The sequence below is a fragment of the Cinclus cinclus genome, chromosome 2, assembly GCF_963662255.1.
Source record: "Cinclus cinclus chromosome 2, bCinCin1.1, whole genome shotgun sequence".
NCBI lineage: Eukaryota > Metazoa > Chordata > Aves > Passeriformes > Cinclidae > Cinclus > Cinclus cinclus.
The window spans coordinates 66262967-66289251 of record NC_085047.1 but is presented as its reverse complement, the minus strand read 5'-3'; the positions used below and the strand labels follow the sequence as shown (position 1 = coordinate 66289251).

General features: G+C 34.9%; 1 protein-coding gene across 2 annotated transcripts in view; it reads left to right on the top strand.

Annotated features, from left to right (window-relative positions):
* Positions 1 to 26285, top strand: part of KLHL1 (kelch like family member 1) — a 173813-nt gene that overhangs the window by 34306 nt on the left and 113222 nt on the right. The window contains exon 2 of one of the 2 annotated variants that reach the window (XM_062487769.1): positions 20404 to 20586. The exons of the other annotated variant lie outside the window; for it this stretch is intronic. Within the exon in view, the coding sequence (XP_062343753.1) occupies positions 20404 to 20586 (183 nt within the window). The remainder of the gene's footprint in view (positions 1 to 20403; positions 20587 to 26285) is intronic. 2 annotated transcript variants of the gene reach the window in all.

Below are 26285 nucleotides of genomic sequence, written 5' to 3'. Positions count from 1 at the left end.
CTGAAAGAGCTTTCAGAGATTAATTGTGAATGCCAGTTTGAATACTTTAGAATATATATCTTATCAATACACGTAAAATGTATGCGCTAAAGAAAACATTTTAAAAACACATAAAAAACTTGGGGAGAATAACTCAGTCACCTGATGGCTGTCTTTATTTCTACAAAGCTTAAAAGTAGTGTGGGGAGGCTGGGAAAAACACACTGTTTCTGGTCCTTGGTCTTGAAATTAAACATTCCAAAATGACGTTATTGTAATTAATGTTTTTCCTCAGCTAACATTAAATTTGGCATTAAAAATCACGTATGCATTAAAATCTCAAGAAAAATTATGAAGGCAGAGTTGTGCAAATGAAGTGTAGTAACAATTTCATGTTTAAGAAGCAGAATATGTGGTGTCTCAATTTCAAGTGACTGCAGTTTGGAAATAGGCTCTTGGTATTTTGTCCATGTGTAAAGTGGGAGAACTATGAACAGACAGTAGTATAATACCATTCCACAGAAGAGATGTTGTCGGATTTTTGTTCAGATGTACTATCACTTACATGTAGTAGTGTATTTCAAGCATAAGAACATATCGAGTTCATAACTGAAATTCCTTCTACATGATCTTCTCTAGAGCCATAAATAACATATTCCAGTTACACGATGTTATATAGTCAATGTCAGTGGTCCATATTGTCTAGAGAGGGCTTCCAGTTCAGAATAGTGTTTAATCACAAGAACAAGAAGTTTTCCTGTGCTGGACAGCCACAGAACCCAGGGTTTTGGGCAGAAGACCAGATATCGCACGGTCTGAAGAGATTCCTCTTACCCTGAGCTCTTACAGACTCTTACTCTTAGCAGTTGGACTCAGTGATGTTAAAAGTATTTTCCAACCTAAGTGACTATATTGTTAGTAAGTCTTGAATGGGTATGTTTCTTTTCATCTCTGTTTATATTTTTGCTAGTCTGGAGTTGTGAGGGTGTCTCTCTTATGCTTTATGACTGTCTTTCAGTCCTGCAGCATAAGGAAATTCAATCTCATTTCTTTCATTGGTATTCCCTGTTGGCTCAGTTAAGTGCTCCAGCCTCTGGTTATCTTAATTATTATGAAACAAACAAGTTTTTTTCTCTTCTACAACTCTACCTATAGGTGCACTTGTTAGTATGAGCGTAATGAACTCTAATTTAGGCTTAAATCCTTTGGATTTTGTTCACCTTGCAGCAGATTTTACCTGGCATTATTTTCTTACCAGCTTAGCCTTCTTTGGTCAGTCAAGGATGAACTAATGCAAGGTTACAGTATCTGCTATCTTAGTTCTTAAAATCTGCCAGATCTCTGGTTTTGCAGGTCAGTCAGCCTTATTGCACACATTTGCAAAATTTATATGAGAGGCAGGTCACTGCTGAGACAGTATTTCCAGGAGTAAAGAGAAAAGGTAAATTTATGTTTGTTTCATCCATTGACAGAGCACGGCAACAAACAGCTGTTAAGTTCATTAGGGGTCATTTCATATAACACGTTTCATCTGTGAATTAGTATCCTTTCATGCAGCATAATAGAGCTTGATGGGAAGGTTATATTATCTCTAGTTTTGTGTCTCTTTGGTTTAAAGGGTTTACAACGCTAGAGTAAAATAATTTGGAGTTAGTAATTTATCAGTGAGAGCTGGAATTGAATTAAGGTGCAAAGTTCTTTTTAAAACATAATATAAATATGGTCTTCTGTTTCTTTTGGTTCTAAGAGTAGAACAGTTGATGGCTAGCTATGTAAGGATAAGTACTGTACCTTGGTTAATATGTTTATGTTATCAAAACATCGTTAGGGCAATAAGAACCTTTTAATGATAGGTGGGTTTGGGGTTTATTTTTAATTGGGAAGGATACGCATTAGATTTCAGTTGAGTTTTTCTAATTACCTCTTTTTTGTTTTTATATTTCCAATTAAATTTTTATTATAAAAGCTACCAGCATTTAAATGCATATCCATTTTATTTGAAATAGAAAAGTTTAGTGCATAATTGTTTTTTCATGCCAAAAACTTTAAATAGATTAAGTAACTGTATCATCCTTTTAAAATCAAATAAAACCTTTTTTTTTCCAAGGATACAAAGTAAATTAATTTTAAAAGTAAAATTTACTTCATAGTAGTATGAAACTTTATGTATCCCAGAAGTTGTCCTGCTAGACTTGCAACTCTGACACATAGCAATTTTTCTTGTGTGTGGATATTACAGCTATGCAAAAATCTATTCTTAGTCTGCTCATTTTAAATTATTCCACAAATCTAGATGTAAAATACACCTATGCTATTGAGTAAGCACTGGCAGTGAAAAGAGCATATAGGACTGTAAAGGAAAACCTTACTAGGTGGATTAATGTTACAAGCTCTGAGAAGTCAGGAGTCCTTCCTTTCCCTTTGCTAATAACTAGCATTCTTTTTCCCCCTTCCCTTCGGAGAGGCTCTCTCTTGGTGAAGAATGACAGCATGCTTGTAAAGAGGCATGAACATTCAAGTATACGGCTATTTTTACCTAAATTCATTAATCTAAGTGTTTTGATGTGATTTAAATGCTTTGATTTTTAAATATTATTTTCCATACATTGTTTATTTTGTTCTTTCAATTGGCCCCTTGGCTTGATGTACTTAAGCTGGTTACGTGTGGGCTTTGAAGCTAGTTTCTCTGTAGCTCAGAATAGTCTGCTGGTATGTTTGGACACACAGGCTTTCAAGAATACGTGACATGACAATTGAGACAAATCCTTTTTCTTTCCTCCATGAACTTCCAAAATATAACCATCCCACTGTCAAAATACTAAACCCTGTTTCTTCTCCCCTCAAGCTATGATGCAATACAAAGAAGACATCATCTCAGTGATCCTGTGTCTTTTCCAACCTAAGTAATTTTATGACTCTATGTTTCAACTGTTGCAAGGCACAGTTTCTGATACTTTTTGTTTACTAATATGGGTGCAGCTATTGAAATTTATTACATTTGGTTGCCTAAATTACATTATTTACATTTAGCATTTTGCTAAACTACAAACATGGTCTGTTTAATTCTGGCATTTAATCCATTGTGCTTTCTTGGCCAGGTAGTGGACTTTTTGAAATACAACTTCATCTGTTGATGATACAGCTTCTCCAATACCAAAATGAAGTTAATAAGAATCACACTTTTTTAAAGAACAATGATGCTGAATATGCAGACTTTATCTAGATAATGTTTGAATTTAATAGAAATATTATGTTGGTAAGAGTAAATTAGTATGAAGGGTCATGTAAAGTCATAATGTGCTACATTATGTTAATCTTTTAATCTGTTTTCATTTTGAATATAAGAAAACTAGAGCACTCAGTTGCTTGCATATTTATGACTTTCCTAAATGTATCACATATGAAAAAGTATTGTAAAAAATTGATTTTTTTTTCATTTTTCAAATTTAGGTGAGCAAAAATCTTGGGTCGAGAATAGTTTGACATAAAATCGAATTGAGATAATGCTACTGTGAATTCATTAGCTGAACTTGGCTGAACTGATGTATGGTGCATTACTGGTGTCTTCTGAAAACTAATGTCTTAACCATACAATCCTTGAGACCCGTAATACCATCTTGAACTATACCTGGAATTTAACAGGCAAATGGTGCGGCTTACAATGCATCCTTGAAAGTTTGTGTTTTTTCCTTTCAAAGCATTGTTAGGAGTAACTAACTACAGCTATCAAGGCTAGAGGAGGTCAAAAAGCCATGCTCTGATCTGACAACTGTGGTCATAATTACTGTGCAAAATGCATGTGAAATAGATGAACTTCACAGTGAACCACTTGAAACTTCACAGATGATCACTGACCTTATTGACTTCCTCCTGCATGTGTAGCTCACTAATACTGCTAACAGTGCTTTTGAATTGCACTAATTATTTTTATGTTAAACTGAAAATTAAATGTGATATGCCAAAACTTTTTTGTGAGTGAATTGTATATATGTCTGTATGCAGGTATGTTTGTTCATATATACATACATGCACATGTATATATAAATATGAAAACTCACATGTGCAAAATTATATTATATGCACAAAAATGTAGAAATAAATAAATAAATAAGTGCCTAATAGATTATAGTCAAAGGAAAACCCAGAAGAGAAAATGTTCTGGGACATCAGATGCCTGAATGGTCTGTTCCCTCTCTCCATTCAATAGTTTTACTGGAGTGTGGAAAATGAAAGGTAAAAGGCTAGGTTTATACTTTTCTTTTAAGAAAATCTAGCCTCCAGTTTCTATGTCTCAAGATACCGCTGAAGGACTGTAAGATAAGTGATAATGCTATATTTGTATATCTTTTCCTCTACTGCTTGAGGAACCTTTTATGATGATCATGTGAGGAAATATTGCTTAGCTTGAGGATTACTGCATTTTTACCTGAGGGAGAAGTATTCTTGTGGTCCTTTTTCCACTAATTGCTGTTGATTTATTTTTTTCATAACTTTTTGATGTGCCTTGCGTTAAAACACTTTGAATTGGTGAACAAAATCAAGGTTCTTTGTGGTGTGAGAGAAAGAATGAGGGGGTCTGTACTAGCAAGTGGAGTGGCCTTTGACCTTGGTATATCTAGGTGCCAGAAACTGGGCAGTTGTGATATCTGGGATTGGCTGCTGGAGACATCCAGAAGGTGCACTGTGCACTTTCTTTCTCTTGGATTTTATTACACTCTCTTTTCTGTTAATGACTATATTATTGACAATAGTAATTTAATCACAATTATTACACTGTTCTTAACTCATATGTTTTACCTTTTTCTGATTCTCCTCCCCATCCTACTGGGGAGCAGGGTGGAGTGAGGAGTGAACTCAAGGTGACACAGCAGTGTGCATTGCAACATTTTAAATTGCTACTGGAACAAAAGTTTTTTCAGATATTCCCGTTGTGTCCTAAAGGTAACAACACAGCATTAGAATTGACAAGTGCTTCCATGAAAGCTTTTAAGTATAAAGGTAAATTTGTGATGGGTGTTTTGTAACACTAGAACATGGAATAAATAGACCTTTGAGTTCAAAGTTTAGTTTAAACTTATTTTGCATTTCAGCAATGGTGCAGAAGATTTTCCACAGAATTAGGAGTTCTGTCATGTACAATCAACTTGCTAAATTAACTATATGCATTAAATTATTTCCTAAATATTGTTATAATCTGAGATTTTTGCAAATATATGTACTATTTTTTTTCTCAATTTCTATGATAACTGGTTTTTAAATCACCAGAAAATACACTCTCAAGGAAAAAAAGTAAACAAATAAAACCCAAACCAATAAACTTTTAGTTTCTTTTATTGTAAATAGAATGATATTGTGCAGGAAATCTTTTAAAGATGTATTTGTGCTAGCCATGTACGTATATCATTTAGTAATAAAGTTGCATTAAGTTAAACCCATAAGGATAAAGTCATCATTAATTGCTTAAGGAAGGCGAGCATACTATTCTGAAAGCAAGAAAAGTGATAATAAAATATCATTTCAATAAATTTATTACAGAGGTAGCATATAATGGCAAACATAATGATCCAAAATTCTTTCAGTGTTTAGTGCTGTGGTGATGTTTTAGGTATGAGATTCTTCCAGACATGCACAAGTAGAATAATCTTGAATAAGCACATTTTTGGAGGAAAACTCATAGGGTTGTTTCTTCTTCTTTTGTGTGCTTTCTCCCCCCCCACCTGCATTATATGTACCTTTGAAATAACTTCTTTTGATGCCTTGTCAGTGGTGGTGTTTTAAATCAGAAAGGTCTGTCCAGAAAGAAGGACTAGTATTTTACAATCTGTTGCAATTTCATGTTATGATTGAGAGATTATGTATCATTATAGGATGAATGAATTGCTCTTTCTGACAGTGAGAAAAAAAGATCATGTCAAGCACACTGGTAAAGCTTCAATGAAATATGAATCTTGGAAATCTGTGCCTGCCAATAGCATAATGCATCCTTGACAGATGCCCAAATACAACAGCTGAGAGGCTGAAAGATTAACGGGCATGCACACATCAATATTTTAAATTGAATTTTCTATCACAGCAGATCTTGGCAGACATCAAAATAATTAGCAGGTGTATTTCATTAATAAAAGTCAGTCTCATACACAATTGTACCTAATATAGTATGCAATGATTGCAATTATCCAACATTTATTAGTAATTGCTGTATTATGGTCACACAGTCTACATAGAAAATGTACTGGTTTGTTGCTCTGTTTAATAATAACTCTTGTTTTAGTTTCTGGCTATTAAAATGTGATGATAATGAATACTAGGATTGTCAAAATAATTTGGAAATAAAGAAATTGTACTTCACCTTAACATGCATAAAAAATACAGATGTGCTGCCTTAATCTTTCATTAGTGAGAAGTTTAAGGTCCTCTCTGCTTAAAAAGTAAACAAAAAACAAAACAAAACAAAAAAAAAAAAAAAAAGAGCCCAAAAACAAAACCACATGCCTAGTTGGAAATTTACTGATGTGGAGTGAAGTTTCTTAAATTTTAATTGGAAGTGTCAGTGGTTTTTTGATAAGCCATGAAAGAAATGCATAATCAAGCAATTTCTGTAAAGTAATTACAGTTAACATTACTTCTTGTTGAAAGAAAATATTGCACGGTGTAAAGTCGTAGACAATTTATCGTTGCTTCCAAATAAGAAGATTGGCAGAAACCTTTGTTTTACAGCACTCCTAATGAAATGTGTTGTCATGCTGACAGAGGTTGATTTGTCTGCTAAGTTTGTGAGTGCAAGTTGCTCAGGTACAGAAAGAAAGCTGTCAACAAAGCTCTCACAGCCTACAGACATCTCTGGCCAAGAGACTAAGCTATAACCTTGCCAAGTTGTCACATTCTGCCCTTAAGCATGTGTACGAAGTTTGATGTGTTCCACTTATAAAACCTTTTCATACAAGTTGCATTTTAAGTGACAACTAAATGAGATACATTCCACAATTAGGGCTCTTTAACTGTGCATTTTGTAAACTGCTTATCCCAGGCATCAGTTTCAATAGCGAAAAATTGTCATATCTATAATCTTTCTTAGAGGTAGGCTAGTAATTACAGCATTAATGCCTTCTCTTTCGTCTTACAGCTGCCAAAAATATGGCAACATTCATTCATAACTGGAAATGGCTTTTCAGCAAAATAATCTCAAGCAAATAAATGGATATGGCAGCGGATAATGCTTTCTATAGCTAATGAATATTAGTTGTTGAATTGAATAAATAATGAAGCTACCAGGGCAGTGCACAGGACTAGACAGTCTATAAAATCAAAGAGCTCTTTCAAATGTTTCAGGTGCGATCAGTTACTTATAGTTGGGGGCTTTGTTCTGGTTCTTTAATTGTCTTTTTAAAATTTTATTTCATTTTTAAAATAAGGACAGGATTTCCTGTTAATTTACTTCTTCCCTTCCCTTCAGACTTTTGAAATGGAGGAATATTGTGGTAGCAAAAATTTTGGCACACTGTGACAAACCCTGAGGAGAGAAACCCACCATGTCCATTTTGCTGACTTGAGATTACCCTAGAGCTATTCAGATTTGAGGACAGAAGTGAACAGTCCCAATAGCCTTACAGACTAAAAGGCTTCTCAGAGATACCCTATGTTAGAGTAGTCATTTGGGCTCAGTATGAAATGTGGTGAGGTCAGACATGAAATAAGACTGTTTTTGTTGCACCAATGTGAATTAATTGTAGTAAATTCATTATTATTATTATTATTATTATTATTATTATTATTATTATTTCTAATATTAATATTATACTAGTATGTCTGTAGTTTGACTGGATTTAAAGTGATTGAAGAAGAATCTCAGTTGAGCTTCTATATTGCTGGTCTATAGATTACTTTATTCATTGAAAAAGCAAATTTAATGTAAATCTGTATATCTTTGTGCAGCAAGAGCTTTGCAATTTTGGTTATTTAATTTGTTTTAATTTTTTTTTTTTTATTTCATTTAATTTGACAGTTTTGAAAGTGCACTAGAAAACACAGGTGAAAACTATATATAAATATATATATATATATATATATATATGTATACACACACATAACTTCCATTTGAACTGATGTAGTAAAAAAACCCATTTGAAATATGAATCTAAAAGACTGTGGTACCTACTTGATTTACATTCTTCTTGATCTTTGGCTGTTTAATCCCAGAGGGATACTGGTAGTAGCTTGCTCAAATCTGAGGCATAAGAAACATGTTCTTTGCAGTAGGCAGGACATTCTATTCCTTCTGAGTCACGTGAAGGAACAGCACTAAATATATTCTTAAAATTTTATTTGTCTATGTAGGATTACTTTCATCTAAATAGTCTTTAAAATGTCATTTATTACTGAATTTGGATAATGTCCAGATTCTTTCTGGTTTAAAAAACAATTTAAGTTTGTGCTTTATTTGTTTATTTATTAAGGCACTCAGATGTGTTCCATTGTATTTACATTTCACCCAAAGACTGACAAAGAAATCAGTGAAAATCTTTCTTTCTAATCTTGGGTATAGACATAAAACATGTTACAGATATTTTTAAGTGGATTGATTAGAAGTACATTTCTGTTCTCTTTTTTTTTTATATTAATCTCCCCATTTTTACTGAGTATTAGCTTGCTCAAGAAAGACTAATAAGTTACAATATTCAAATGCCCTGCTATATTTTATAATATTTTAACATTTATCACATTATAACATTTCCATAATAGAATATTATTAATGTAATGTATTTTAATACCTAGCATTGTTATGAAGAGAACCTTCATGAGTTGTTATTCTAAGATATTACTGAACAATTTCAGTTTTTTTCCTTCTATTAAGTTGTATAGCTATAGAACTAAGTGAAGTTATATTCTACAATCAGTGGTAATTTTGAAGTGTGTTTCTGGAGATACTGGGTCTGATGGATATCACATGAAATATGCTGAATGCATAACCCATAATAAAACCAAATTTAATTGATTAATGAATGATCTGAGAAGTTTGAGAAATTATTCAGAATTTGACTTTGGCATTCATACCTTGATGCTGTTTGATAGCTTTATAAAGGTTGCAGAGCTTCTTAAAGATGTAACATTTTTAATTCTTCTTTTAATGAATGATATAAACTTTAGTTTTTTGTCTTTTCAAGTAAACTTGAACTAAAATTTTAGTTTTATCCCAAAGTTAAAAGAAGTAAATATAAAAACCATGTCAGTCATAGGTCTTAACTACTATTTGAGTAATTCTATAATTCACAGCTACACTATTCTATGTAGACAGAGTTTGATTCAGATAGTTAGGGAATGGAAGGCTCTGCAAATTAGTCCGTATGCACTGAAATTAGCTTGACATTTGAAAGCACATATTCAGGAAGCAAAAGCGAGTACATACAAGAAATAAACATCAAGTAGACTTGAGACTTGACTAGGCAGGCACTTTTTGAGATGCAAACAGTGGCAGTATAAATTTGCCTGGTTTATAATGAGCCTGATTAAAATAAATCTTATTCTAGTCAGTAGTTCTGAATTTTGAAATGGTGTGGGGTTCACTGAAGCTAGTTGGAAGTGAATGCTTACAATTCTTTAGACCTGAGAAATTAAAGGATTACATATTTTGTAATAGAAGTGGGTATTTTTAAAACACTTGACAAGCTCGTGAATATTCCATATGAATTAAAGGTAAAATATAGCCAAGTAATCATTGTTACCATGCTTTAAAGCTAACCTGAGACAGTAAGAGAATTTCTGCAATTTCTTCTGTATCTAGTCATCAAAGAAATGCAAAAGATGTGAATAGGATTTATCTCTATATATATGACCTGCAGTTTGTTTCTGTTGTTCTTTATCTAAAGTGGGAAAGAGAAGGAAAGAGACTGGCCTCAAAACAATTGCTGTGATGTAACAGCCTAAGAAAAAACATGGGAAGGATAAGCAGTATTCAGTGTTGTTACAAAATACTCCTGAACGCTCCTCTAAACATACACCAGTGTGCATTATATAGAATGTAGGTAGAAACGTAGCTGCTGGGGCTCTAGACATTCCTTTTGTCATCACTGGAGCTCAGTTTCCAAAGGATACTGTTGCTGCAATATTAAGTACTGAAATGCCTAAGAATGAGTACTCATGCTGAAAAAAAGATTCTCAGGTTCCCTAAATGTTTAATGCAAAAAGCTAAGTACCACCAAATGGAGATCCGTAAAAGCCATCACACTTAGAATCCCCATAAACTAGCTAATTTAGGGCAGGTGAATAAAAAACTATATACCTTTCTTTATATCTTGCTGGGTTTTTTTTATTTTATTTTTTTTTTTTTTTTTTTTTTTTTTGTTTTTGTTTTTTTTTTCATTTATATTTTTGGAAATCCCTCCACCTGTGTCAGACTAGCAGGAAGGACTATCTCACATCTGTATCTCTAAAGATATGAGAAAAATATGCAAAAGTCCTGATTACAAATCTCTGGCTTCTTTGTGCTACTTGCAATTAATTCTGTGGTCAGAGCACTAATGCTCTGCTCTTGATTCCTTCTCCAGGGAAAGGTCTTACTTTGGGTTTTACAGACTAATCCGTGAAGGAGAGGGTAAAAGCATTTCAGTTACTTCATCTTTCAAGGAAAACTAAGCAAAATGCAGAGGGTTACAAAGAAATACCTTTGCTTTAATGAAAAAAAAAAATATGAATTCCAAGTTTTGTTTTTATGTTTGTGTCACACTTTGGATTAAAAAAAAGTCACAATCAGTAATGTGGAAGAAATAACATTTGGGTCTTTTTTTCAGTTGTATGAGATAAGCATTAATTATGCCACAGGCTGATCTGCAGCTCTTTGTACATAATATTGAGGCTTTGACTGGATGTTTTGTACCTGCAGGTTTGCAAATTAAAGGCAGTATTTAATGTGAATGTGAACTTACCTTTTTATTTGATTCAGTCTAACATATTGCTCTTACTGCCTGATTTCAGCCTCTCTAGATAGTAATTTTACAAATACTGTGGTAGACAAAAGCAATATTAATGGCTAGGTGTTGGTGCTACCATGCATGCATATGAAAAATTCATTAGACCTTTTTCATATTGATCATAAGATGAAGAACACAGCTTGGGCTGTGTTAATGAGTGGTAGCTATTATGAAATATGTAGACTTTAAGTGCTTGTGAGTTAAATTCACAGTATTGTAGTGATCCTGCAGTGTAGAAACTGAAACCATCAAATTCATCTTAGACAGGATTAACAAACTGTCAATTTTAATTGCTGTTTTCAGGATTAGCAAAAAATGTACTGACACTTCAAAGCAGCAGGGCAAAATCACCTGCAATTTATTTCTGTATTTCAGACATATCTTTCTCACTGATTTACGCGTCCTGTGAAATTTGTGAGAGTCATGAAAAGATACATGACACTTGATAGATCTGTAACAAATAGCAGGAAGAGATTGTATGCTGCTTTCCACTGAATGCTGTGCAAGCTCCATAAAAGCTTGTCTTTCAATAGGACATGGGCTGAATCATTCATACACTCTACTGAAGGGCAATGTGTGCACACATGTGTTTTGTGATCTCCCATCTCACTGAGTGCAGTGAGCAGCAGCACTTAACTGGAATTCTAATCTGGGAATTTTAAAGATTCAGCTTCCAGTGGTCTTCGACACGATTTCCATCACAGTCATAATGTTCTTTAAGCTCTGACATGCTACCTATGCTGTGGAATATCAGCACATAATATAGTAACACGATTCAATGTTATTGAAATGTATACTAAGCTCAATATTCATAAAATACTTGCTTACCCTTTTTTGAATGCCATTGCCATCACTCACATATATAACTTCTCTTTATATAAGTCCCTATGTCACAAATTAAATGCTGAAAGAAAATGTCTCTTAATAAAAAAGAGATCTGCATCTTTGTGCACACACTGAACGACTGTGTGACTGTGTCAGCTAATTTATTTAGTTTATCCATATAGATACATCCATTCATCATGACATGATAGTTAACACATGACACAAGTGTTTCTCTTAGGCATAATGCAGGCCATCCATTCAGAAAATAGGACACTGTTATAGAAGGAAGCAAAAGCAGCTCTATTTTAGGTGTCTCACTAGTAAATCCAGCACTACTCTTTTAAAATATGAAATTTTATTATTCTAAGTAGCAACGGATAGAAGAGAGCTTCTATGTCAGTGACACCGGCACTGATTTCATGAAGCTTTAAAGTGGAAAGTCTTGGAGAATTACATACTACTGATAGCAGCTGCTAATGGAATTATAGCCAGAGCTGCCTGAAAGATATGGGATTTTTCTTCTATAGTATATTAGAAAACTCTCCTGAGTGTAGTGTTGGCTTCATCAGTTTCTGAATGTACAGTCTTTAGTGTGTATGTCTGTGAAAATCTCATTCTCTTTGGAAGTATATGCATAAATGCTGGGTAGTGAAATTTAAATTATATAAGAGAATTACTTTATTATGTTATATTTGACCACTTAAGCAAACCACAAAGGCTCAGTGCAGTTTGTCATCTGGAATAAGATACATTAACAACTGGCCATCAAGGAAACTGAAAGTCTGCTTTGTGAGAGCATGAAGTCTAGGTTTTTGCTAGCACTGCTCAGCTGATAGTGCACAGTGGTATGCAATACATTTCTGTGAGTTTCTTGAGCTATTAAGAAAGGAAAAGGAATTTCTCTGATTTTCACTATGGCATCTACTGCTTGGTTTTCTTCCTCTGCTTGTCAGGAAGAGGAATGAATAGCCATTGTGAGCACTTCACATCTGCAAGGAGACAGGGCAGTACATCTCCAACCTCTTGCACTTAACTGCTCAGGCCAGTAATATTAGCCTCCTGTACAACAGCTTGTACCCTTCATCTCAGACTTCTCAGATGATAACTCCCACTGGGAAGACTTCCACTTCTGTAGGCAAGTTGAAGTTAGGTTAAATTACATTTTGAATTTCTGAGTCCTTTTCATTCAACTTTCAGTTGCTAGAAATAGGGAATCATAAAATGATAGAAAATATTTAACCTGAGTATTAAAAAAGTTTTATGGTGTCAGTCTGTCTTCATAATGGAGCTGGTGTATCCCTACTGTATTACCAGCTGGGTGATTAAAATACAAATGGACTGTGAATGCATTGTGACTACTTGATGCCTGTGATAAATGCAGGACACTTCCCTGTTTTATGTATTTACTTGCCATAGGAGCATAAGAGACTTGGAAGACAAACAACTTTTGTGTTTTGGGGTTTTTTTGGTTTTTGTTTTGTTTTGGTTTGGTTTGGTTTGTTTGTTTGTTTTTTTTTTTAATGAGAAGCAAGCAGTCTCGCAAATATAAGGGATTTAATTTTTGCAGTGGCACAGTTTCATTTTATTTTTTCAATTCAGAGTCAAAATCTTCATTAACTGAACATGGTGAATGTGGGGAATTATTTTGATGGGATTGGGGAAGAATGGAGAAAGAATGTCTATCTAAAGAAGGAACCTTACTTCTAAAAGAAGCTTATTCCTGATCTAAAGCAAAGTTGTTTCCTTTCAGTGGGATTTTGTCTACTGCTATGATAGTAAAAGGAAAGAGGGAAGGAAAGCAGAGCAGCTGAGTTGTACTCTGATGAAGCAGGCTCACTTGAGTCTTGAGCTAGGAACAGAGAAATATTACTGTCAGCAACTTAAGAAAAAGTGGTTGTGGTTCTTGGTTGTTCTCCAACAGTGAATGTATTTTAAAATTGAGGTTTTCTGTGACTTTTTTCTGTATTGTGTTTTTAGGAAGAACAGGTTGCCTCCTTTCAGGAAGCAACTTGCTTTTTGCTAAACTTGTATTTTACTAGAAACGTGCTTTGGTGAATTTTGCATAGCATGAGCAAAATGATTGCTGAAAACTTTTTCCACCGGAAAGGTTATATAAAATGGATATTTTTCTCAGTAATGGCATCATTTCTACCTGGGCTGTCTTTCGTTTTCCCTCTCAGAATACATATGTTGGAAAGTAAATGTCCGCATTAGTGTAGTACAGACGTGTAACTTTCCAAAAATGTAGATCTATGTGCACCTAGTATCTGTTTGCAGGGCTTTTATACTTGTAGGCTCTTTGTTTCCTGTATTCTTCATGCTGCAGATCATCCAGCAAGATCCAAAATAATAAGAAGTTCTGTCAGCAATGTGAATGTGTAAAATATATTGTTATGTGTCCAAGTCATTAAAATATGACTATGTTTATCTAGGAGAATTCTGTTCAAGTTAATAATCGGTTTTCCAGGAACAGCTGGAACAAACTGCTCCCTCTGTTTGGGCATGCAAAGCTGAAAAAGCAGTGAATGCAGCATTAGCTCTGTGTGGGAGAGAGTAGTCCAACCAGCATATATTTCTCTTGCATAGCAAGACTATTTAGAGGCAGAATAGGTCAAAGATACGGGGTGGGGGGCAGAAAGTGTAATTTGTCAAGGAAGTGTGATGGCTGCTAACTTGTGATGGAGGTTTGTAGTACCATTATTACTATAGCTGTCAGGTGCCTGGCACAACCAGTGTGATGAACCTTAAAAATCAGCTCTTCTTCAGCAGTTTTCTCTGGATTTTAGGAAGTGTTTTGAACTTGAAATAGGGTTTATAAAATGAACATCTTTGTGTTGAAATGAGTTTCAGAAAGGATGAGAATGATTTTAGGTATGAATTTTTTGCTGTGCTACATTGCAGTCAATTGTATTTTTACATGATGAGAGAAACACTGTGAGATCTTAGTTACATTCCAAAGACACTGTAAGAAGCAATGAGTAGATTTGAAAAAGTATTTAAAAATATATTCCATTGATTGGTGGATATTGTGCAGAACGCAAGAAAACAGAACAAAATATTCAGTGTCTTAGATCCTATCAGGCAACTCAGCTATCAGTCAGGAAAATAAAAACACTGTAGTTTTTATTTGTATTTTTAGTTTTTAGTCATGATTTAGAGATTTTGGATTTTCAGGGGAAAAACAAAAAGTGAGAACATATGAGAGAAACAGCCCTGCAGATGCCAAGGTCGGTGCAGGTGTGGGAGGAGATGCTCCAAGCATTGGACCTGAGATTCCCCTGCAGCCCATGGTGCAGACCATGGTGAGGCAGCTGTGACCCTGCAGCACATGGAGGTTCATGATGCAGCAGAGGTCCACTGCTGCTGGAGGACCTCAGGCTGGAGCCTGAAGGAGGCTGTGACACTGGGAAGCATGTAATGGAGCAGGCTCCTGGCAGGACCTGTGGACCCATGGAGAGAGGAACCCACATGAGCAGATTTCCTGGTAGCACTTGTGACCCCGGGTGTCGCATGCTGGAAGTCCTCGAAGGACTGCACCCTGTGGAAGGGACCCACACTGGAGCAGGGCAAGAGTGTAAGGAGTCCTCCCCCTGAGGAGGAAGGAGTGGCAAAGTGTGATGAACTTATCACATCTCCCATTGCCCATCTCCCTGAGCTTCTGAGGGGGGGAGGGTAGAGAAACTGTGAGTAAAGTTGAGCCCAGAAAAGGGGGGTTATTGGGGAAGGTCTTTTAAGATATGTGTTTTATTTCTCATTATCCTTCTCTTTTGATTGTTAGTAAATTAAATTAATTTCACCATGTTGACTCTTATTTGCCTATGATGGTGATTTTTGAGTGATCTCTTGAGTCATACATTATGTGTCTCAAAAGCTGTTAAAATGAGATCAGAAATTCTGAATTAAAGCAAAAATGCACACAAAGCAAACAAAATCCCCTCCAAAATAAAAAAGTTATCTCAAAAGACCAAATTGTACCAATTATCATATGTGAAACTAAATTAAGTCAGTTCCACAAATGTGCTCTTTACCAAAAGCAAGCTTTGGGAATTTTGCATTACTTGAGCAAAGCAATCGCTAACAACTTATTTTGACAGTAGCAATGCATCTCTAAGTGAATCTGGTAAAATTAAAAAGTCCTATTTGATATTCTGATTTTTTTTTGTCTGGCACTTCTACCTGCTGAAACTCTGGGCAGAGCTCGTAGCTGCAGATATGATTGCTGAGGGCAGAATGAGAAGCATAGCTTTTGCTCACAAACAACTTTAGTCTTGCTGTTGCAGTAAGAAAATGATTTTAAGTCTTTATAAAACTCGCTGTTGCCTTTTTGCAAGTGATCGCTAATGAGAGCCATGACTTCTGACAGTCCATCTTAGATGGTGCAATTCCACAGGCTATTGATTTCTAAGAATTCAATAAGTAATTTTTAGAGAATGAATTGTGTGAAGATTTTTTTCAGTCTTACATATGGAATACTTCTGGTTTTGCAAGTTATAAATAGCAAAGCAATGTTTCTTTCACTTAAGAACTGGATATATTTTGTTTCTTGAGTATGTATTTTTGATACGTACCCAATAGTATACACTAAATTAAATTGAACAGGTTTTGAATAACTTTGCATGATCAATCCTGCAGAAGCAAAAACTGAAAAAAAAAAAAAAAACCAAAAAAACCCCCCAGGATTTAATATACCAGTAATGATGAAATTATATGACATTTTATGGTTAAAGAGTTCTTTATTTGGGGCCAGAGCCTTCAGTGGAAAAAAGAATAAAAATATTCAAATTGAGTATTTAAAATATAGAATTATTCTGTAAAGTTTTCTGCTATACACAGTGATATCTGTTGCTTTCTGCACCTCTATAAATATAATTTCCCAGAATGGAAACATTTATAAATCTAAGCCTCTGTTTACACAAAGTAATATGTTATAGTTTCAAGTCATATGAATCCTCTGTTTCAAAGTATTTCTCTTTTATTCTTTTGTTCAGGATATGATTTAACTATAGTTTTACTAATTAGTTAATAAGAAAGGTATAGGTAGCTGAATCTGTGTGTGAAGTCCCTTTTCCCCTGGCATTTTCTCTCTAACTCCTTGACAACATTACTGTAAGCTAAAGGTTTTCATTCCTCTATTCTTCAACTCAGATTTTGTTTTTTTGTTTGTTTGTTTTGTTGTTGTTGTTTTTTTCTAATAAAAGTGGACAGTTGTGGAGTCAGATATTTGAAATTCTCTAGGTTTTTTTTTTTCTGTTTACACTATTTTAAGATCTGTGATGGCACAAAAACTGGATTTTTCTCTACACACTCAGGCTCTGTAATGGTTTTGCTTTTAAGAGCAGGATGCTGTTCTTAGCACTGAAAAATAGCCAACAAATTTTCTAGGGATTTTTTTTTGTTAGCATTTTATTTATTTTTATGCAGTTTGCACTTTGGTTTGCCATTTCATAAAAAGGCTTTCAAGATTATTGTTTATTTGCAATGTTGATAATTTTTGTGAGCCTTTTAGTATTCTCATGCTGCAGTCACTCTTCATAGCATTGCTGTAATCTTGAGAAAGGTTTGATTTCCTTGTTTCTGTGCTATTGACTAAGTCATTTAAAGTGTTTTAAGCTGGACAGCTCCCAAATGTTTGAAATTTCCGCACTGAGTTCAGCCTTTGTCCTTGCCAGCTGAGGAAGATTATTGAAAAAGTCCACCTGGAGTCTGTCCAGCTCACTGATTACAGGATTTTGAAGTATACAAATGCTAAAAAGGTTTTTGAAAGACTTAGGGAATTTTCAGTCAAATTTGTGTTGAAGTTGCTGCTGAATGCAATCGAAGAAACTCTCACTCCATTTGTGGTTCCATTTGCTTGCACCTAAACAAGAGCAATATGTGCAAAGATAAAATGTGATTTTCATATTGCTGATTGTCCCTTAATACCTGTATATGTCTTTCACAAACTGATAATTGGTAATAAATGGTATTTGCTCTAACTAATTCCTACTTTAACAAGTTAGTGTCTAATATAAAATCATTGTTTATTCAGAAGAGCATAAAAGAAACAGAGATAGCTCCTGAATAGGACAAATAGCAGGCTTTTTATCTGGGCTTTCTTAGAAAATAAATACAAGATTAACTTATTGTCTTTTATCAAGCTTATTGTTTGCTATTTTTCATGCTAAATATTTAAAATATGCTTCGGTCTTTGGTGGCTTGCTTTTGAGCAGTCATTTATTGACTGGCTAAGTGACAGCTACACTGAGTTAGTGGGTAGAATGTGTTGCTTATAAATGGCTAGCAGGAAAGAGAGCAAAATTTGTGGCAAGAACTGCCTAGCAATTCAAGAACAAAATAGACTAAGCTCATTACAGCGCAGTCTTACTTCACAAGACCATCATAAATTCAATCAGGATACTTCTCTTTTTCTTTCCTGGAAAAGACTGCATTTTCAATAGCCAGAAGGATTCAGGACTAGTATCCCGTCTGTTCAAATTTAAGCTGACCTAGACCTACCTTCTGAACGTAAAAACAGTATGAATGCATTTAGATCTGCTAATTCCTGTTACTGTCCTTTCTCAGAACTGCTGTTGTAAATTCTAAATTCCCAAGAGGATAGGAAGAAATGTGTCTATTTAAACCTATCAACCTCATTTATTAGGCATTAATTTATTTCTTGTAAATTACTTGACATTCTAATTCTCCAGCAATACAACTGAAATAATCTGTGTGTGGCTACAAATGTGAAATTGAAAAGAAAAACAAAAGAAAAGCTGAAATGTCTGACCACTGCCCATCCTAATGAGTTTAGCTCTGTCATTAGAGTTTTATGGGAAAGCATCAGTTGATCAAGCGAAGATGTGAAAATAAGCTTGGATTTCTAATTAACGTGGTTGGGGTCCAGATTAGATAGAAACACATAAGCAAATTGTGTCACTCACAGAATGAATGTGTTTGTTTTATCCAGGAGAAAGTATCTGGCATAAAGTACTTGACAATATAGCAAGATTACCTGTAACAGAATTAAGCAAATGTTTCTTTCTAAATCACCATTTTGTAACTGTTTCTGTTGAGGAATCACATTTAATAACATTTTGCCAGTTCATTTTTCCTATAGCCAGGTTCATGCATATTGTAACCTTTGCAGTATAAAAATAACAATATCAATTAATTTAAACCAACTGATATTTTTTTTGTTATCCAACTTTATGTTCCATAAGTGAATGTACTTATTTTAAAATAAATTTAAATTAAGTGAAGTTAGTTAATTTTTAATGATAAGTTAGTTTGTGTACATGACACAGAATAGGTGTTGGGGCAGTGAGATAGAGAAGTAGCTGCTTTACTTTCCTGTGAAATTATTTGCATGTCACATTCAGTTATGCAGGATTCCAGCTATTTTAAGGGATTGCTGTGAAACCTGGTCATTCCTGTGACAGAAAGATGGACCAGCACTTCCTCCTTAAACCTGCTGAGCCCTGTACAGTGACTGTAGGTGACTATGTGGAACACTTCTGGACAAAAGATAATTCAAAAGCAAATTGCTAGCATATCTCAAGAATTTGGTTTGGGTCTTTTTGGTTATTATTTTTATTTTATAAATGCATTTCATTCTGATTTTTAAGAATTATTATTTTTATGCAATTTTCAATTCATAAATTAAATTTTTCAATTTTTTTTTTCCCCAGCACAAGGAATGTAGACTGCATTTTCTAACACATCTTTCAGTATAATTTTTTGAATGTAATACCTACTGAATTCAAACCTTGAGTAAGGAAACTGTTGTATTATTACTGTAAATAAAAAGCATTTCTTATGTGCTCCTTAATGTTTATATTTCAATAGAATATATAAAATGAGATTGGTTTTAATTAATTTATAATACTGTTTCACATGCTGGACTAAGATAGGTTGTCTGTTGCTCTTCTATTGATTATGTAAACTCTTTTGTGTATATCTAGTTGAAGAAAAAAAACCAGCTTTATCAGTGAAATGCTTCATTTTCAACACTACCAGTAGTATATATAATCTTAAGGCTTTCATTTGAATTGATCTCACTACATATTTGTAAAAGAGGGTATCATTTGTGTTGAGAACTATTTAGAAATTCTAGCAGAGTTTCCTAGTTTCCTCAAGGACTAGTGCTTCCTGACACTTTGATACTTTGGTTTCCCACTGTAACACTCAACTGAGTAACTTCAAACTAGAAATAAATGGCTATATAATGAAAAAAAATTTGTTTATATTTCTTTTTTTTTTTCCTTTTAAATATAGACATCATTATGCTTGCATGCTAAATTCAGTCTGTATTAAGAAGCCTTTTGGATAAAAAGTAGTTATCTAATTTTTCATTGCGAAAATAATCAGAATTCATTACAAATCAAGTCAATTAGAGTTTTATTTTTCTTTCCCAACGGGTGTAAAATGAATGTGAATTTGAGAAAGTGAAATAGAGTATAGAATCAGTGCTTAGAACCAGTGGAAAGATAGGTTTGCTTTTTCTATTTCTCTCCCAAGGGAGTAAGATTTTTCTGTCTTGTACTTATAGTGATGAGAACAGGATGCCTTGGTTTACTTGTTTCAGATTCTAAAAGCTGTGATGGAGTCAACTCTTGGTCCCATCTTACCAACATGGAGTTTCTCTTGTGGTTTACAGACTGTCAGGAGCCAGCCACCCCTTGCCACCCCACTGTGACATGGATTCGTGTAGCTCTGAGGAATTCTACCAGGCTGTTCACCACGCAGAGCAAACCTTCAGGAAAATGGAGAGCTACCTGAAGCAGCAGCAGCTCTGTGATGTTATCCTGATTGCTGGGGATCGCAAAATTCCTGCACATAGGTAGGAGATAGGCATAAAATACTGAAATTACAAAAGTAAATGTTTTGTGTATGTGTATTTCTTAGAACAGTGTTTCCTGTTGCCCATTATGATTCTTTCCTCTTGCTTTAAACACAAGTGTAAGTGGCTGAAAAAGGTGGATTTGAAGGTTGGGGCTCTGAAGGTAAGGTTTTTGTACAGATTTCAAAAGTTCAGGTAGCACTCAACTAGCAAACTGATGGCGAGTGTGACTAACAGTTCTCCCTGCTGTGATGCTGTTCTTCTGTGAAGAGAATGGAAGTTTCTGAAATGGGATGCTGTATAGCTGCACGGAGCACAGCAGTGTTTCTAGCTTAAGATACTGATCCTCTGATAAGTCTGTTGTGCAGAGTCTCTCAGACATTTACATTAGAATACTGATCACTTTCCTCCTATGACCTGTGCCTTTCAATGAGCTAAAAAAAATCTTATTTACTTTTAATTATAATTATTGGGATCAAAATTATAATTACATTAAAATTTCTAAAATTCTGTGAGATTGTCTGGTATTAAAGCAGCCAGTATTTATAAAACTATACTTGGTTTTGGATAACAATTAGAGCTTAAAATAGTTATTCTTCATTGAGATTTTGGTCTCAGAAATAGGTTTTCATTTAATGCATGAAAATAAAAATATGATCCTATAGTTTAGATTAAATTACAGAGAATAATTCAGAATTTCCAGGTGAGCAAGTATTTTTGCATCTGAAATCTGCATAAGGCGGCAAACCAAGGGTAATCTGTCCCCTGCTACTGTCCTGGTTTGTCTGGTGAGATACTAAATTCAGAGCAGGATTATGGTTCCCCAGGAGGAAGTCAGAAAAACAGCCAGTGCATTTCTGAATTTACAAATTAACTTCCTGATTCAGAGGAATATTTTAAGGGCATCTTGGAAACTTGGACCTTGCAGAGTTCCTTTTGCCCTGAGTGAATATGGGACACAGAGACTATTCCTGCTACACAAAGGAGCTGGATAGTCTATATTCCAACTTCTATAATAGTAAAAGTAAGTAATATAATAAGTAAAGTAAGTATAAATATATAAATATAGTATAATAAGTGTAAATATAGTAAGTAAAAGAAAAAAGAATATCCAATACACAAGACTGCAGGACCCAAGTTATTGTCCAAATTCTAAGTAAAACCAAACACGACCTTCATTAAAATATTTAAATCCTGGAGGTTTTTTTTTTAATTAGTTTATTTCAGTTCCCCTACTGTTTTAATAAAGCAGTTCATATTTGGATGAGCACCTTTTAGTAGTAAATTTAATTTCACATTTGTCATTTCAATTCTACAGTATATACAAATCCTTCCTGAGCTGGAAGCATGCCCTAATAAGAAGACTAACCATGAAATAATACCCATAACCTTATTTAGATTTTCTAATAAACCTTTGGACACTTTTGCAGTTAACTTTCTACTTCTCTGTAGTCTGCAGTCAAAAGTCTAAATCTCAAATAACTGGAAAAGTGTTAATAGTGTTTATTCTGTTTTGGCTTAGACAGGTGTGGCTGGACAAGCATGGTGAGCTGTTTATTTTACTACTAGTCATTACAGTCCTAGAAATTACAGATTCAACTCTCCCTGCTCAAAGCAGGGCCAATTAAATATCATCTCTTGTGGACATTCCTCTCTTGTTAGCCTGTTCCAGTTTTTATTATCCTCACTTTTTAGTGATCCAGCATGTGTCTTCTATGCAAATTTTCTCCATGATTTTGATGAGGCAAATGAGTCTGTAGGTTCCTACACCTTTTCTTTTAGGGATGGACATGGAAATATACTTTTTTGAGGAGTGCACAAAATCTTGCAAAACTTTAGCATTTGTTTCCAAGGTATTCACAGAAATCCTTCTTTGCTATTAAATCCCTTGCTATCTTCATCTGTACCTGACCTTTTGGCCTCTCTAATTCCATTTTTGTGTGTTGACAAAATGTTTCTGTATTTCTCCCACATCATTCATCTCTACTTTCATTTTCCATATACTCCTGTTGTGCATTTGTGAAGTAAATATTGTTCAGAACTATAGTGACATGATCAGAGCCCCAGCTGTTTCCAAAGTAAATGAAAATTGTTAAGCAATAATCACATGGGTCAACATAAAATTAAGAATGTGCATTTGCCATCAATGATTTGGTTGTTTTGAGTGAAGGCAACTTACATGAATTTCACTGGTTTTAGATACTGTACTTGAAATGCTGTATTCTACAGCTGCTGAAGAAACTTTAAAAATGCTGTGAAGAAAAGAGTTGAAGTCACTGCAAATAATAGATAGGCATTAATATTTGCACAGGAGAGTTCATTAAAGCTTCCATCTAGGACTGCATAAATGTTAGGGCATCTCTAAACTCAGAAAGTATTTTAAGACATTTTGATTAGTAATTCTGCACAAAGGAATACAGGAACTCTGTGCTGAAGGGAAACAAAAAAGAAACAAATGTGATATAAGGCTAGAATTCACCTGCCCCTATCCAATTAAAACAACACACTCCCATGTAACAGAGACTGGATTCAATAAAACAGAAAATTCAATAAAACTAGAAAATACAAAGATGCATCCTCAGCTTGCGGTTCTGACTTTCATTGTATTTGCTGAGAAACCAAAAAATCTACTTTTGTTGTTGTTATAATATAGTCAAGTATAGTTGAGTATATAATGAGAAATTCATTGAGTATAGATTGAGAAAGTATTTATTTTCTGGTTTCTCTTAATATCAAAAAACATAGTTTTTTTCCTTCCAATACTCAAGAAAAGGATCACGTGGGACTCCTACCATGTCACAAAAGGTAGTACAGAACTATTGGAAAATTACCAATAACAAAGAAGTACTTTGGTTACCCAAATCTTTTGTTTCAAAGACATGTGAAGATACATTTAATAAAACTCCTTCAGGAAAATGCAGTTAGCATTTTCTGTTTCAGTGCTCTGAGTGGCAACTACTTTTTCAATGCATTTTGAGTGCTACTATAGAGATACAAAGTTAAAACAAGTAGTACTAGTAAAATAAGGAAAAATTAATGGAGAAAGTTTAGCTGGAAGGCAAGATGAAAGAATAAAGAACCAGGCAGGAAGGAAAGGAGAACCAGGCAAAGAAGGAAAGAAAGTCTAAAAGCAGGGAGTGAAAGGAGAAAAATGCACATTATATAGTCTGAAGACTTGTTTTCTGGCACTAGTCAGTAACAGATGCACATGGAGAACACACAGTAAAGGCAGTACAGCAGCCCTATGTTATTCTCAGATATCTGTAAGGTTTGAGGAACTTCCCATATCAAACATTGCATCTGAACAGAGTTGTTTAACAAAACCCACTGTCCTTGAGTTTAAAAACAATTCATTCAAGTAATATGGTTGGGAAAGAACAATTACAGCAAAAAATCCTGTTGTCAGAGGAGCAGCAAGGCAATTTAGATAAGCTTTTAATATTAACCTAGATTGCCTGTCTTGATATGGGGGTTTGGGTTGCTGGCAAGTGGAATGTAAGTCTTCAGTGCCTGGGCAGCAAAGGACCAACCGTGCACAACATCACCAGCCCATCAAGGGGTGATTGATTGTCCCTCTCTGCTCTGTGCTGGTACAGCCTCACCTTGAGCATTGTGTGCATTTTTGGGAGCCACAATATAAGGACATCATACTGTTGGAGTGTGTCCAGAGGAGGCCATCCAAAGTGGTGAAAGGTATTTTAAGGAAAAATGTACAAGGAGAGCAGCTGAGATCACTGGGCTTGTTCATCCCACAGAAAAGAAGGCTGAGGGATGACCTCATCACAGTCTGCAGCTTCCTGGAGGGGAGCAGCACAGGGGGAGGTGGTGATCTCACCTGTCTGGTGACCAGTGACAGAACCCAAGGAAATGGAATGAAGTCAGGGGAAGTTGGATATTGGGGAAAGGTTCTTCAGCAGAAGGGTGGTAAGTTGCTCCAACAGGCTTTCAGGGAAGCTGTAACAGTTCAAGGAGCATATGATCATGCACTTAATCACATGGTTTATTTTTGTTTTAGAAGCCTTAGGGGTCCTCTTCCAGCTAGATATATTTTATTACTGTATTAAACCAGAATACTAATGCTATTGCTTTAGGGACTGGAATAAGGTGCAGTAACTGAAATGGACTTCGAAGGGTAAAAGAACCTACTATCTTTTGGTTTGAAATAATTCCCCTGTGTCTTATCACTACATGACCATATAAAGAGTCCCTCTCCATCTTTCTTGTAGGCTCCTTGTAGATGCTGGAAAGGAGCAATTAAGACGTCCCTAAGTCTTCACTTTTCTAGGCTGAAAAAAACAAATTCCCTCAATCATTCACTATGGGAGAGGTTCTCCACTGCTCTAATAATTTTGGTGGCCCTGGACTCACTCTAACAGGTTGATGTCCTTCCTGTGCTGTGAATTATACCACTATTCATTGTATGTGAAATTTCATTCCTTTCAGAACACAGAGTTTAAAATTGCAGCTTTTTTAAAGAAATAGTACTTATGAATGCATGTATATGAGTCCATATATATGTATGTATGTATATATATATATATATATATGCGTGTGTGCATACTTTCACAATGCCATCTGTCAAATGGTAAATGAAAATTAAAATGTAGTGTGGAAAAATTCTAAGTATTACCATTTTCCCCCTACAATCTTTGTAAATGTAAGTTGTTCTTATGCAGCACTGCAGGTGGGGTCTCAGCAGTGCAGAGCAGAGGGAGAGAATCCCCTCCCTCCCCTGCTGCCCACGCTGCTCTGGATGCAGCCCAGGACATGTTTGGTTTCTGGGCTGTGAGTGCCCATGGCTGGGTCATGTCCAGCCTCTCCTCCAGAGGCACCCCCAAGACTGTCTCAACAAGGCTGCTCTGTATCCATTCAGACCTCATCCTGGATTGATACCAGGGGTTGCCCTAACCCAGGTGCAGCACCTTGCACTTGGTCTTGTTAAACCTCATGACATTCTCATGGACCCAGCTCTCGAGAATATTCAGCTTCTGTGTGTAGTAGCATAATATGCTTGGAGAAAAAATCGTATCTTGCCTATGAGTTTTCAGTCTAAGCAACATTTGATATTCTACTCAGTTGGCAGTAAAATACTGTAATAGTTTTCTTTAAGATTTTAAATGATCAAATGATTATTGTTTGCTTCTTTTAATTAATAAATGCATAATAAGTGTTGAGGCAATTCTCTATCAAAGGTGTATATGAAAACAGTTGTGAAAGTGGCAAATAAGTATTCTACAATAAATTAAAATAAAATCTGATATCCTGGGAAAAAAGGTCACAACCCTAATCAGTCATATGGATTACTTATAAAATAAATCAGAAATTTATTGGGTTGAAATTAGTCATAAAGGGAAAGAAGTCCCTTAATCTGGAGAAAATCTTTCTGAGTTCACAAACTCATTTTAAGCCATGAGTTACCTGCTATGAATTTCAAGGATGAAAGAGTTTATTATGTATTCTTACTGCCACATCAGAAGTTGAAAAAAGTGACATTCTCAGCCACCTGACCTTTCTTGATTAATAGGTCAACATGCCTTTAAGACAAGATTTAGGGCTGCTTGGAGCCTTCTGATCTACAAAGAGCAGCAGATCATTACAAATTAATTGATCTCTTTGATTTCTCACTTTTGATCTTCCATCTCAACCCTGGAACACAATAAAGATTTACAAAATGTATCACCTTTCAGAATTAAGTGTAA